A 12,704-nucleotide genomic window follows, 5' to 3' on the forward strand; every position below is an offset into this window, starting at 1 on the left:
TGGGTTTTGAAATAACATCAGTTTTCGTGATACTTCCCCTTTAAGTCCTGGCCTGTGCCTATAAAGTTTTTGTGATACGCAAGCAACTGTGAACAGCTGACAAACATCTCAGAACTTCCCCATCTGGGAATTGAAATACGTACTGAGGCAAAGCGCCGCCTTAAGTTATTACCTCTTGTAAAATTTTTCTTATTCCTTCTCTTGGAGCATCAGGATATGCAGGATCTACAGACAGTAGCTTCATCACTTTTACTTCTCCGTTTGGACATTCTGAATAAACATCCGTGAAAGTCCCGCCTCGATCAATTGCAAATCTGAATTTACCGCCCGCCATATTTCTCGAGACGTCGGACGATGAAGGACTTTGCGGGTAACCGGAAGTAGATATTACTTCCGGTGCCCTCGGAAGCGAGGCAGAGCTCGCGAAAAAAAAACATGGCTTCCAGTGCCTTTAACAAGTTTTCTAGAATGTTTGGTCGCAAGACCTCCGTTGTCATAGGAATGATTCATGTAGAAGCACTGCCAGGTAATAGTTGATTTGTTTGACGTTCTTTTCGGTTTGTTGCGAGCTGTTTATTATTTGTTTAAAATATAAATTTACTAGCGATTGGAAATGTTCAGTGTTCTGCACTTCACGAATCCCAATTCCAAGACAACAAATTACATACAAAAAGCCATGTCGATCGTTTGCGAGAGGTTTCTAGACCCCATAAATGTTTTGCTTCCCGTCACCCGCCTGACCCCGTTTTTGTGATCTTGTTTTGTTGTGTTTTTATTTTAGTGAATTTTTTAGCTGGTGTGGAACATTTTGTGAAATTCACAGGTGTCCACGGAGACCAACTAAAATATGAGAGTTTGTACAGTGAAATTAAACTGAAAATTGCTATCGGAGAAAAAAACAAAACATCTAAAATAGAGGGAAATACGAAAAGAAAAGGAAGAAAAGTCCTTAAAAATCAATTGTTTTACTTGATCATGATGTTCCAGCTCCTCCCATACACATATATATATATGCACATAATTTAATTATGTATGCACCATTGTCATTTAGGTAACCAAGGCTCTTCTACAAGAGCCACAAAATGTCGACTGACCATTGTTTATATATGGGGCTGTGTAGAAATATTACCCTCTTTTCTAAGTACTGGTGAAGTAAGTAATAAGCTAGTGTTTCTCGATTCAATCCATTCCCTTAAGTGATAGCCTCCTACGCAGATATTCCTTGGGCTCGTCAGTCACGTATTCATTCATGAGGATGAGCCCAAAGAATGCTAAGGTGAATTTGGTGTATGTCCCACGCCGAAGATATGCGAGAGTTTTGAACTTCCATGCCAAGCAGCCACCGAAGTGTCTGTATGCCAGGAAAATGTTATGCAGACCACCTGTACACTCTAAGGGCCTCTTCATGTGAGCCCGGTAGGCGGGATAAATTTTGTTTTCTATTCATATGGGAAACTGCCAATTGCGCAGTTGAAAATGTTTCGTCATGGACAGTCCTGGTATCCGGGCTGGAGTTTTCAAATGGGAAAAATTTCCAGCTCGGTTACCTAGATCTCGGCCGCAAAAACCGAGATCTCAGTAACTGGGCCAGCCCACCTTCTCGTATGAACACCTCAAGACTTTTATAAAGAAAAGAGTGGTGAGGCGAGATCTCAGAAATCAAGCCAGCCCGGTCAACCAGGCTCATATGAAGAGGCCCTTAATCCTACACCAAGCGAGAAATCCTGGATATTTTTGGACAAAAGCAGTTCATTTGAACTGTGGAAGTTTTCAAAAGCAGACTGTCACAAGTAGGTAATTTTTGTCAGGCCATTAAGCCTACTAGATAATCTAAAGGCATTGAAGCTCTGTCTTATGCCTCTTTACGCCAAAGACCACAGTCGTGCACCAGTACGTTGAGCGATTTGGAAAACCCACACCAATGATCTTTGGCGTGACCTACATAAAATACATTACAGCCTGGAAAGAACCCCGTCGTAGGGGGCTACTCAAGTGACCAATTACGAGGAAATAGAAGCAGTGCTAAATTGGACCTGATTGCAGGTTATTCCTTGTTTGATTGTAATTAAAATTGCTTATCAATGAAGACTTTTGAAAGGCAAGGAATCACCAGCAAGGGTTTGGTTTCTTTTTCACTGTGAGTGTGTACAGCTGTATTTCTCAATATAAACTCACATTACGTGATCCTTGCGTCTCCTGTGCAGTAAACATCTCTCTATGAGTTATACACCCCTTATTTATTTGAAAACTATTGACAGATTGAACCTAACTCTCCTGTATTTTGGCTGCATTTTTTGTGTTAAATACTTGACGTGAAATGTTTGTGGCTAGTCTGACGCGGCATTTCGTCGAAACGCCATGTCACACTAGCCACAAACATTTCAAACGTCTCATTTGACAATTTTTCAATTCTTTATTGTATAAATTTTGTGTTAGCTTTTTTTCTGTTTTCCTCTTAATTAGGTACTCCAAGAAATCACCTTGCTATGACTGAAATAATTAACCTGGCTCGCACTGATGCTACTCATTATAAAAATGCTGGAGTGGTAAGCAACTATTAAGCTTGTCTTCATGTAACACTGCTGACCAATTTATTCCTTATAAGGTATCAGCTAGTACTATGTTTGAATATTCACAAGGTCTAGTAGTTGTGTGGTAAGCATAGCGGCACAGTCCTAAATAATTTCTACGTTATACCCAGGCATATTGATAAGGAACAGCAAATCATGATGTAATAAATTGCCAGAAGATTTACGGCTGTGATGGACTAGCATGTCATCTACAAAGAAGGGTTGAACCTGATCACTTCAAGCCTGCTACAGAAACCACACCATGAACCCTTAACTTACCCTTGCTGCTAGAACCTTAAACACTGTAAACTATACATGTACAGTAGAATGCAGTAGAAACCAAACATACAAATATGGCCACCGTATTAATCTGGTCATCTTGTTAATGCAGTGGGATGTGCCTCTCAAAGTGGCAAACCACTCACTTTTAGGAAGTGGCACACCATTGGGTGTGATTCATCCTATTAATTTCTCTTTTCTGTCTCTGTACAGCCACTTTAGTTTGGGCTAAAAAAATTGCCAAGTTTTACCAAAAAACCTGTTTGATCGAGCACCTAATTAGTGTGGCTCTCTTGGTGGCCCGTTTAACAGCATCCCCCTGGAGTAATACAATTCAACAACAAACATATTAAGCTTAGCTAAAATAAAAAGAAATCTGTTTTAATCTTGGTGTGCACAGAGAGTTGAGCTCGAACGTAAAAAGGTTCTAGCTTAACTTTACAATTTACAGACAATAATATTGTATTTTTGCCTTGATTTCACCAGGATGCTATTATGGTAGAGAACATGCATGACATCCCATATCTCAATCGACAAGTTGGACCAGAAATTGTTGCATCAATGAGTGTGATATGCAATGAAGTCAAAAGTGTGGTAAACAACCTGCCATGTGGCATTCAAATCTTGGCAGGAGCCAACAAGGAAGCGCTCGCAGTGGCCAAAGCAGCTGGACTGGACTTTATCCGTGCGGAGGGATTTGTATTTTCTCATGTTGCCGATGAAGGCACAATGAATTCTGATGCTGGTGACATTCTCAGATACCGAAAGCAAATTGGAGCAGACAATGTTTTAGTGTTCACTGATATTAAGAAAAAGCACAGGTAAGGATGTTGGTTTGCTCTGTCTTGTCATCTGGTTTGTATGAAACAGTTAAAAGTTTCAGCATCCTTACTCTTTGAAGATGAACACAATCATAATCAAGAAAACATACCAGTAGATGGACTTGTCTTCATGGAGATGGCTGACTATTAACCCAACAGAGCTGTCATTGGCAGGCAGCAGCTGGCTATTACAGCTGGTAACTACAATCATTACCATCTCACTCCTTGCTATGCAGCTAAGCCATCAAATCCATGTCTGATCTGAGTGCATTCATCTTGGGGTTGGTTTACAGGCATAAATAATTGATTAAAAGCTCCAGGAAGATAGCTTTCAAAAATATCACAACAAGCAGCGTCTGTGATTAAAAAAGAACATTTTGTAAATAAAAGATTCACTGACAGCTAACTTTCCAAAGATGAATGTGATTCAGACAGATGAAAACAGCTTCTGTCCTGAACTCTCCAACAGTATTTGAAAAAATTGAGCCAACAATTTCAAAGTGTTTCTCATCAACGTGCGCATGTGCCTGGGATGATATACCGGTAGTCCCTTTAAGCCACCATACTGACAACACCACACTTCCACACCCTCCCCTCCATCGGCCTTTCCAGAAAATATGCCATATTCCTCTCACAGAAAGTTTTTTGTTTTGCACCCTCACTCCCTCTCCCCAGGAAATTCCAGATTGACCTTATACTTTGCTTCTAAAATTTTGACTCCTAACAACCCCCTCCCCCTAGGAATTTCCAATGACCTTCCATGGGGTGGATATGGATTTTTTCTGGAACTGTAAACTGTGTTCTGATTAATTCACTTTGATTCACAGCTCGCACTTTCTAACTTCCGATGTTAATATCCTGGAGATGGCTCAAGCCGCTGAGTTTTTCCTTACGGATGGAGTGGTCTTGACAGGGAAAGCAACAGGAGAAGCTACAAGCTTAAAGGAAGTGCAGTGTGTCAAAGAGTCAGTCAACGTCCCTGTCTTGATTGGTTCAGGCGTGGATGATGGTAATATGGGACAATATCTTGGTGCCCATGCTATGATTATTGGATCACACTTCAAGGAGGAAGGACATTGGTCAAATCCCGTTAGTTTTGACAGGGTACACAGCTTCATGTCTAAGATTGAAAGAATGAGAAGATAGTTTTAATATATTAGTGTGGGAGACTAATAATTATTATAATTGTAATCATCAGAGGAAAGGACAACAAATTGAAGATTTTGATAGATAAGTGTGGTAACTAAATGTGGTCTTCTAGTAGCAAATTCAAGTTAATATTAGGGAGCTTAAGCAGCGATGACGGCAACGGCAAACTAAAACGTCACCTGAAAATATAACTTTATTTTGTTTGTGCTATTAGCCCTTTTCAATTATTTCTCACCCAACTTCTACAGAAACAGCGAACTATCCAGGAACCAAATGGTAGGAGTGGCATTTGAGTTAAGAAAGAAATTGAAAAAAAAATCACCGTCGTGTACTCATGTTCTCCAAAAAACCTAGAATTTGGTCTTTTTATGTTGTTGTTTTGCAGAGGGCAATGAAGAAATGTACCAAAATGTAAAACGCACGTGCAGAGCGATTGTTTTTGCTCATTAAACCTATTGTTTTGTGGTGTTGTTGTTGTCCTTGGCGTCATCATTGCTTAAGCTCCCTATTAAAAGCATAAACCAAAACTAAATTTAACCCAGACTGCTCCAGGTATTTGTTCTGATTAAGGTAGTGTTAACGTAATCTTTGTAGCGTGATAGCTGATGGCCATTGAATTGAACATTGTTGAAGCAAGTAGTAAACTGAGAGACAGTCAAGAAAAACAACCTTGAAATACAAAAGAAAAAAATGTTTGAAAACAATGAAATTTTAACATTGTTTCCACAGGCTGGAGCAATGCAGTGTGTACACTGTATACTAGGCTTTAAAAGGAAATGGGTGACCATGGTTTATCTAAGGTGATATTTTCTGCCAACTGTGCAGGCCATGATATTATTGTTAATTACAAAATGCTATTTAAAATAATTTATTAGTATTTATTGCACCTTTAATATATTAATTTTGGTATAAAATTATTAACTTTTTATAGTTTGATTTCTAAGAAAATGTATCTACTAGTGGATAGGTTAATTTTTTTCTTTACGAAAGCATGGCTTGAATTGTTGAGCTATAGTCTAATAGATGTGCGGGAATTTATTAAGAACATGTCAAAGGTGCTTTGAGACACGAGCTATAAAATCCCCAGGTCTGTGAATAACTACATAAAACTGAACAATGCACAGAGCAGTTTTTTGTGAATTCATTTCTTTAATAAAAAAAAACTGATGGAGCTTAATGACTTAACACCCACCTTTAATATTTAATTGCTTTCATTTTTGATACATCTGGTATGCATCAAAATAGTACTAACACAATTCAGCAATGAAACTTCAAAGCTTGAAATCACGCTGTCACACACCTGTAATTTTCTTTTCTTCCATATGCAGTTCAGTTGCATTTTTTGTCACCTAACCCAAAACACTTTCAATTTCAAAATCAGGACCAATTATTGTGGGTTTGTCTCTAACATACATTAACAGGTTAATAACATCTCGCATTTTAAACATATTTATTTATACCTGTCTAGCAGTGAGAGTAGTTCAACCCCTATGAAATTGTAGTTTGTTTTGCTTTACCTATTACTTGCTTGCCATGCATAGGCACCAATAAACATTATGTTTGAAGGCCAGATCTACTATTTCCAAAATAAATTCATTTACTAGTTTTTTTCTTTTCTCGTCTTTGATGTTTTTTTTCCCTTTTAATTTGCCAAACATTTTGCCAAGGATTTTAAGGGTGTTATTAAAAACAACAATAGTTTGAATAACATTGTGTAGAGAGGAAAAGTTGTCTTCACACAGGCTTGTTTTATGCATGCTTTTTCAGAATCTAACTACCAGGATTTTGCAAGAACTCATAGATTTCCCAGGGCTCCAGATTAGCTCAAAACTTACATAAAAAGCTAAGACTGTCTGACACCTGTATAATTAATTCATTAGTCGCGAGTGTGCATTTGAAAGCTATGACTGCGTCTGTAATACAACCACTTCGCTATTACAGCTGCTTTTCTGCCCAAACAAAACTGAGACATGCAGTCATTTTCTTATCTGAAAACTCTTATTGATAATAAACCCAAAAATTATCATATGAACAGAGTTACACCTCCTTCATTTCCACAACTTTTCATAAGATATAAGGGGGGTAGTTTCTAAAGAAACTGTGGTGCTGCATTGGTGGGGAGTGGAAAGAATGTCTGGTGTTATCAGCAGAGTTGATTTTAGGTAATTTGGCCACCGTAAAGAGATTTCAGCTAACGGTTTGAGCATAAGCCTTTCATCAGAGCGAATGATAAATCAACCACTTGGACGAAGGGCTCACGCTCTGCAGGCACCTTCAGCAATCGAAACTCTTAATTGCATAGACCCAAAGTGACCAGCGCCAGGCGGGTCTGGCCCGCATTTGAACGTTTAAACCCGCTGACCCGCCACGACTGAGTAAAAACCTGCATTTGTGTTCTGTTCTGAATTTTTGATAAAATCGGCCAATTCCTAAAAGAATCTTAATTTTCATGCCGTAATTCCTACAAATAACAAGTAAATGGCTCATAAAACATGTTGAAAAACTACTTGAATTGCACGAAATAGCCATTTTAGAGACCCTGATTGTCAAAAGTTTCTGCCCCCAGACCGCCCTAGATGCTTGCGCCTTCAGCACTCGCTGCTAGCGCCTGCAGCACTCTGAACAACACATATGACCAGCATTTCGAGTTCTCAAACTTGGGGTCTATGTAATCGGGATAAAACCAAACATTCATTTCCATAAGAGACCTTAATCTTAGTGCAACAAAATTTTAGATTTTCAGGAGCCTGTTTCTCAAAAGTCCCGGTAACTTACTGGAAGCCCATTTCTCAGAAGTCCCGGTAACTTGCCAGGCCCAGCTTTGAATACTAAATTTTAAAATCTTATAATTCTATGAAAACATCAATTGGCTAAGAACCATGTCTGTAATCAGTGTGTAATCGTCCAAAAAAAAAACATTAAAAAATATTCTTATCGGGCTTTTGAGTTACCGGGACTTACAAGAAATGGGTCCCTGGGCAGTGAACATTGTATAACTTGGGAGTTTATTGTAACTATTCCCTACATTCCGGCAGATCTTTTTGTACGTAATTATCATGGGCCTCTCAAATTAACAAGAACAGAAAAGATAAGAACACAAGAACATATTTCATGACACAGAGGAAAGGTGACAGAAAATTTCCACTTATCTTAGGTTGCTTTTTGCAACACGGGACCAGTCACTAGATTCATGAAGCCTTCCTTAGTTAAGATGTCTTCTAACCAATGTTGGCATGGCAACTGAACTCACATGTACAGAGTTTAAAGTGCCCCTGGGACAAAAATTTCATTTTCCATCTTTTTGCATTTTCGTGTAGAATATGACCTTCTTACTCATGTTACCAAATTTCAATCCTTTACGGCGATTGGAAGTACTTTTTTTTTTAGCTTCTTATTCGAGATTTCACGGCCGCCATTACTTGGCCTTGTTCCGGAAGTTAAGGCTCAAATTACAGGAAGTGACGTCATTGGCTCAACACGAAAAATTCCACATGGCTAATTTTCATATGGATTCTACTTCATAAACTGTATTCTGCTGTTATTTAGTTCGCAACAGCAGAATACATTTTATGAAGTAGAATCCATATGAAAATTAGCCATGTGGAATTTTTCGTGTTGAGCCAATGACGTCACTCCCTGTAATTTGAGCCTTAACTTCCGGAACCAGGGCCAAGTAATGGCGGCCGTGAAATCTCGAATAAAAAGCTAAAAAAAGAGTACTTCCGATCGCCATAAAGGATTGAAATTTGTTAACATGAGTAAGAAGGTCATTAATTCCACATGAAAATGCAAAAAGATGGAAAATGAAATTTTCATCCCAGGGGCACTTTAAAGTTGTTTAATGAAAGGAGAGTGCACAAGTGTAGGTTTACTGTAACTTTACTTTGGGAAGATGCCTTTTTTTTGGGTGCTGAACCTATGTTCTGTGCATCTCAGGATGGTTCAAGAAACTCAGAATCCAGTGTGCAATTAACAGATCTAAGGGGTGATTTACACAGTATGACTTTGTTGCATGCAAAAAGCTAGCTTACGACAGGCCTATGACACAAATTGTTTTGTGTAAATCAAACCTACAACTTGCTTACGACAGTTGTTTATCTCGCAAAAAATGTTGTAGGATTTTAAAACATGTTTTAAAATCCTACAACAATCATACGGATAGGCAATGTTGAATGACAAGAGTTGTGTACGATTTTTTGCACGACACAAGCAGTACGCGCTCTAGAAATCGCATGCAACAGTCGTAGGCAAAACTTGTACCGTCTAAATCGACCTTAAGGGAGGGTTACTGGCAACCAAAAGGAGAATTTGGGGTAACCACACATTTGCCAGAGATCAGGCAAAAAGGCCATACGTTATAATGTATTCAAGCAACAACAATTCTAAAAAAACTTTAGATATTTTTCAGAGATAATCTTTTCTAGTTATACCCCTAAAAATATGTGGTCACTCCCAATCCCTATCCTTCCAAATACTTGGATTTAATAATAACCCTTTTGGTTCAAAGTCCATTATTGTGATCCTTGAAAAAGTGCCATCTGTTCACATATCAGCACGCATGCGGGTGGATATGTTAACTCAGTATTGCCCACTGTATGTGGACTTATCCCCAGTCCCTGATTCAGTCACATTTAAAAATATATATTTGCTGTTGAAAAATAATATTTTAATAGTTTTATTTTTATTTTATATAACCATTTTCAAGTTGTTAATGTCATGGTTACTTTATTGTTTTTCTTCTGTGGTTGTCAAATCCCTGTGGATATTAAGTCTGATTTAACCTCAAGCATTTCTTATTTATGCTTGTTGTAAGGATGGTGGTTAAATTCTTTTGTTTTTGGTGTCAATCCATTTGTTATCTTCTAACTAGATACATTAACATTTTAAGAACTAAGACAGGTTGAATGATATTTGGATCTAACTAGATACTATTTAACAACATATTTGAATTTAAACACTGTCAGTATTATATATTCTAAATGAAAGTTAGATTTGACGAGCAAAAACATTCTTGTTTTATAATTTTTCAGTTTTTCCCCGAGTTTGATTTAAAATTAATCTAGTCTCGCTACCAATGTAGTGGAACAATAACCTTAAACTTAATACATTTAGAAGTAAATCAAAATATGTTACTTTGCAATAATGCATAATAAACAGCAGCTGATTTTTAAGAGTTAATAGCACAGGTTAATTTATGTTTTCACTGCAATAATAAAATTTGATAGCCCACACTTTAAACAAACTAGACTTAAGGCTCTCTCAAAGTCCAAAAAAATAATAACAGTGTGTTTATTGCCTCTGGTGCAGGTGAAATTGTAGAAATCAGATGATATTTGTTTTGTTGCCATGACTAAACTAATGGTGCATTGTCCTTGACGTTTCCTAACGTTCAGATAGCTGCAGGGCAAAGTTATATTCTTTCCACTTTAATTTATTGTTTAACAGACTAAAAAAAGTGGCTGTTTATGTTTTTGTTTGACTTGATTTGTCAGATTTTGCTTCCTTTTTTTCATAATTTTCTCACACAATACAACCCACTGACCCATCCTCCTTAATTATGATAATTATATTTTTCAGGCCAAGTGCAGGCCTCCATTTTCATCTTCAGTAACACTGAATTATCATTTCATTTCTGTAGAATTTGCTGGTCATGTTACCGCAATTTTCCAAACAGTGAAATTCTTCATCTTCCAGGTCGTCTTAGTCGAAATGGATATTGATTTAAAAGCATTAAAAACAGTAATATATTCTATTGAAATCCCAGCAAAAAGATAAATTAGAGACTTCATTCAAATTTTCTTTAATATTCAAACCTTAAGCGAATAAGCCCAAAGTTTCGTTCATTCAGTTGTAAACACATGAAATTTAATTTCTTTGTTTCATATTTTAAAAATTATTTTATACTTTTTTTCGTCCTTTTCTTGGATAGGAAAAAATAAAATCGACGTTTGACAATAGACTCCAAACAATCTAATTCTATGCATATATAAAGTTACATAAACTGCATAGCTGGAAGAGTTGCTCTCCGCACTATTTCACAGTATTTGAACCCTGTTTTTCGCTACAAGGATCAAATCTTATTAAAATCCTTAAAATAAGGACCACGTAGTACTTGGAAAATGAGAAAGAAACACACAGCAAAACTAGATAAAACCTCCGCACGAATATAAATAAGATAGCGTTAAATATTTACATTGGACTTAGCCCTCTATGCTAATCCTTTCGCGTCGCCCAGCCCTCGAATTTTAATAATTTTACAGCGAAGGTCAACAACCCCTTTTGCCGTGGACTCCAATGTGCTTTCCTAGCATCCTATTACGTTTTTTGTTTCTTTTGCTTCTAGAATTGTTTTGAAAGTGAACCATGTTTTGCTTTTTCAAGTTTTTCCTGTTGGGTCGAATGCTTCCCTGAAGCGGTGGTTCGGTTTGTCGTCTCCTTTCAATCAAATCGAGCTGTGCTTGAAATTGGACGGTCCGCCTTGGCTCGCGTCTTTCTACCTCGGCTGCTTCCTCGCTTCTTGGAACACTAGAGCTCCTAGAAGCTGAAGAAACAGATGGAGATTGCCGCCGAACACCTGGTCCATACACAGACATACTCGGATGTTCGATCAACAAATCCTCCATAGGGCTCGATTCCAAAACTTCGGGGAAAAGCCCGCTCGCCTCAAAACATGGCGGTGGGGTAACATACCAACTCTCTTCCATTTGAACTTGGGCTTTCAGCTTCGAGACCTCCTTTTCCTTTTCAGCTGCAAAAATATAAACATTTGAAGACGATAAAAACTTTTGGCGCAAACAATGAAATATGATGCAACGGCCGTGCAACAAATCGTAAGCTTTATATAGTTCGTGACGAAATGAATGCGAACGCGCCTCGATTTAAGAATTATTAAATTTGCTAGAATTGTTGGCCAACTGTATTTATCAAAAAAGAATAAAGGTTTGCTCAATTTTTCTTTTGAAGCTATGAATAGGGCCTTGACAGATTTTTTTTCTGGCCAAAAAACTCGTCTTACCGGCTAATTTGCTCTCGCGAAGGTCCACCAAAATCCAGTCGTCATCGGCTTGGGTGTCGTCCACAGGACAACCTGGGACAATTTGTTCGTCGGTTTCGCCCCAAAGGTAGCTTGAAATTGCCGTCCACATGTTGATAAAACCTTTCAGTCCACTATCTTCGCTGTGGAGGGAATAATACCGAAAAAGTTGTTACGTAAACTTGTAAGCTAAGCTTATCTTCCAGAAACAACGACCGCGCAGCTGACGCGAAAATCGATTAAAAGACAAACCACTGAAAAATTGCTTAAAAATCTTATCAAAGGAAAGAGAAAAACGCGGTCTTACCTATACCGTCTCTGTTTAACTTGAAGTGCCGATGAGCCCGCCAAAATTCGTTATTCTTGGCTCTTGATGAATTATCGTCGTCAACGATAAAGAAATTTTAATCAAGTCGCCGTTTTTTTCCAACGTCGAATATTTGTAAACTGTTGAGAAATAGATATGCTTGTTACGCTTGAGACACGCAGTAGTTTAAAAAAATCTCGTTAAGGTGGTTCGCTTAGTTGCTGTTCCAGATAAAACAAGACAAGCGCCGTTGGCAAAAACGCAAAGCTTGGCTGCAAAAAAATTATCTTTTGGGAAAACTCAATGTTTTTGTTGACATTCTGTCAGCAATGACGTTACCAATCAAATTCACTTATGCCTGCCATATATGGCATGTGATGCTGACCATTGTTTCTTTTTAGAAGTGGCACGTGATCTGCCCGTGACCCGTGCAACATAACAGTGGTAGCCGGGTCAGTAGCCGGTAGACGGCATAAGTTCGGGATTTCTTCGCTAAACCGACTTTTCACAGAGACTATTTTATTTTGTGTTGTCAGTTTTCTGGT

The 12,704-nt window shown here is 38.0% G+C and overlaps 3 protein-coding genes across 5 annotated transcripts in view; 1 reads left to right on the forward strand and 2 right to left on the reverse strand.

Annotated features, from left to right (window-relative positions):
* LOC146478037 (5-oxoprolinase-like) overlaps positions 1-350 on the reverse strand; it is a 102,602-nt gene extending 102,252 nt beyond the window's left edge. For both annotated transcript variants that reach the window (XM_085112726.1, XM_085112727.1), the window contains exon 1: positions 173-350. In XM_085112726.1, the coding sequence (XP_084968852.1) occupies positions 173-334 (162 nt within the window). In that variant the 5' untranslated portion in view covers positions 335-350. The remainder of the gene's footprint in view (positions 1-172) is intronic.
* Positions 351-424: 74 nt separating this feature from the next.
* LOC146478040 (uncharacterized protein F13E9.13, mitochondrial-like) lies at positions 425-6,425 on the forward strand. Its single transcript, XM_085112752.1, has 4 exons — positions 425-526; positions 2,464-2,546; positions 3,336-3,670; positions 4,498-6,425. The coding sequence occupies exons 1-4, from the start codon at positions 436-438 to the stop codon at positions 4,814-4,816; spliced, it is 828 nt and encodes a 275-aa protein (XP_084968878.1). The 5' UTR covers positions 425-435; the 3' UTR covers positions 4,817-6,425.
* Positions 6,426-9,463: 3,038 nt separating this feature from the next.
* LOC146478041 (tumor protein p53-inducible nuclear protein 2-like) lies at positions 9,464-12,485 on the reverse strand. 2 transcript variants are annotated; one of them, XM_085112754.1, is made up of 3 exons: positions 12,160-12,485; positions 11,835-11,995; positions 9,464-11,567 (listed from the first exon to the last, which is right to left on the reverse strand). In XM_085112754.1, the coding sequence occupies exons 2-3, from the start codon at positions 11,962-11,964 to the stop codon at positions 11,086-11,088; spliced, it is 612 nt and encodes a 203-aa protein (XP_084968880.1). In that variant the 5' UTR covers positions 11,965-11,995; positions 12,160-12,485; the 3' UTR covers positions 9,464-11,085. The 2 variants fall into 2 exon arrangements, with proteins under 2 accessions (XP_084968880.1, XP_084968879.1); XM_085112753.1 differs by having other exon boundaries at positions 12,166-12,484.
* Between the last annotated feature and the right edge of the window lie 219 nt (positions 12,486-12,704).

This window comes from Pavona decussata, unplaced genomic scaffold (assembly GCF_977016875.1).
Source record: "Pavona decussata unplaced genomic scaffold, jaPavDecu1.1 SCAFFOLD_67, whole genome shotgun sequence".
Taxonomy (NCBI): Eukaryota; Metazoa; Cnidaria; class Anthozoa; order Scleractinia; family Agariciidae; genus Pavona; species Pavona decussata.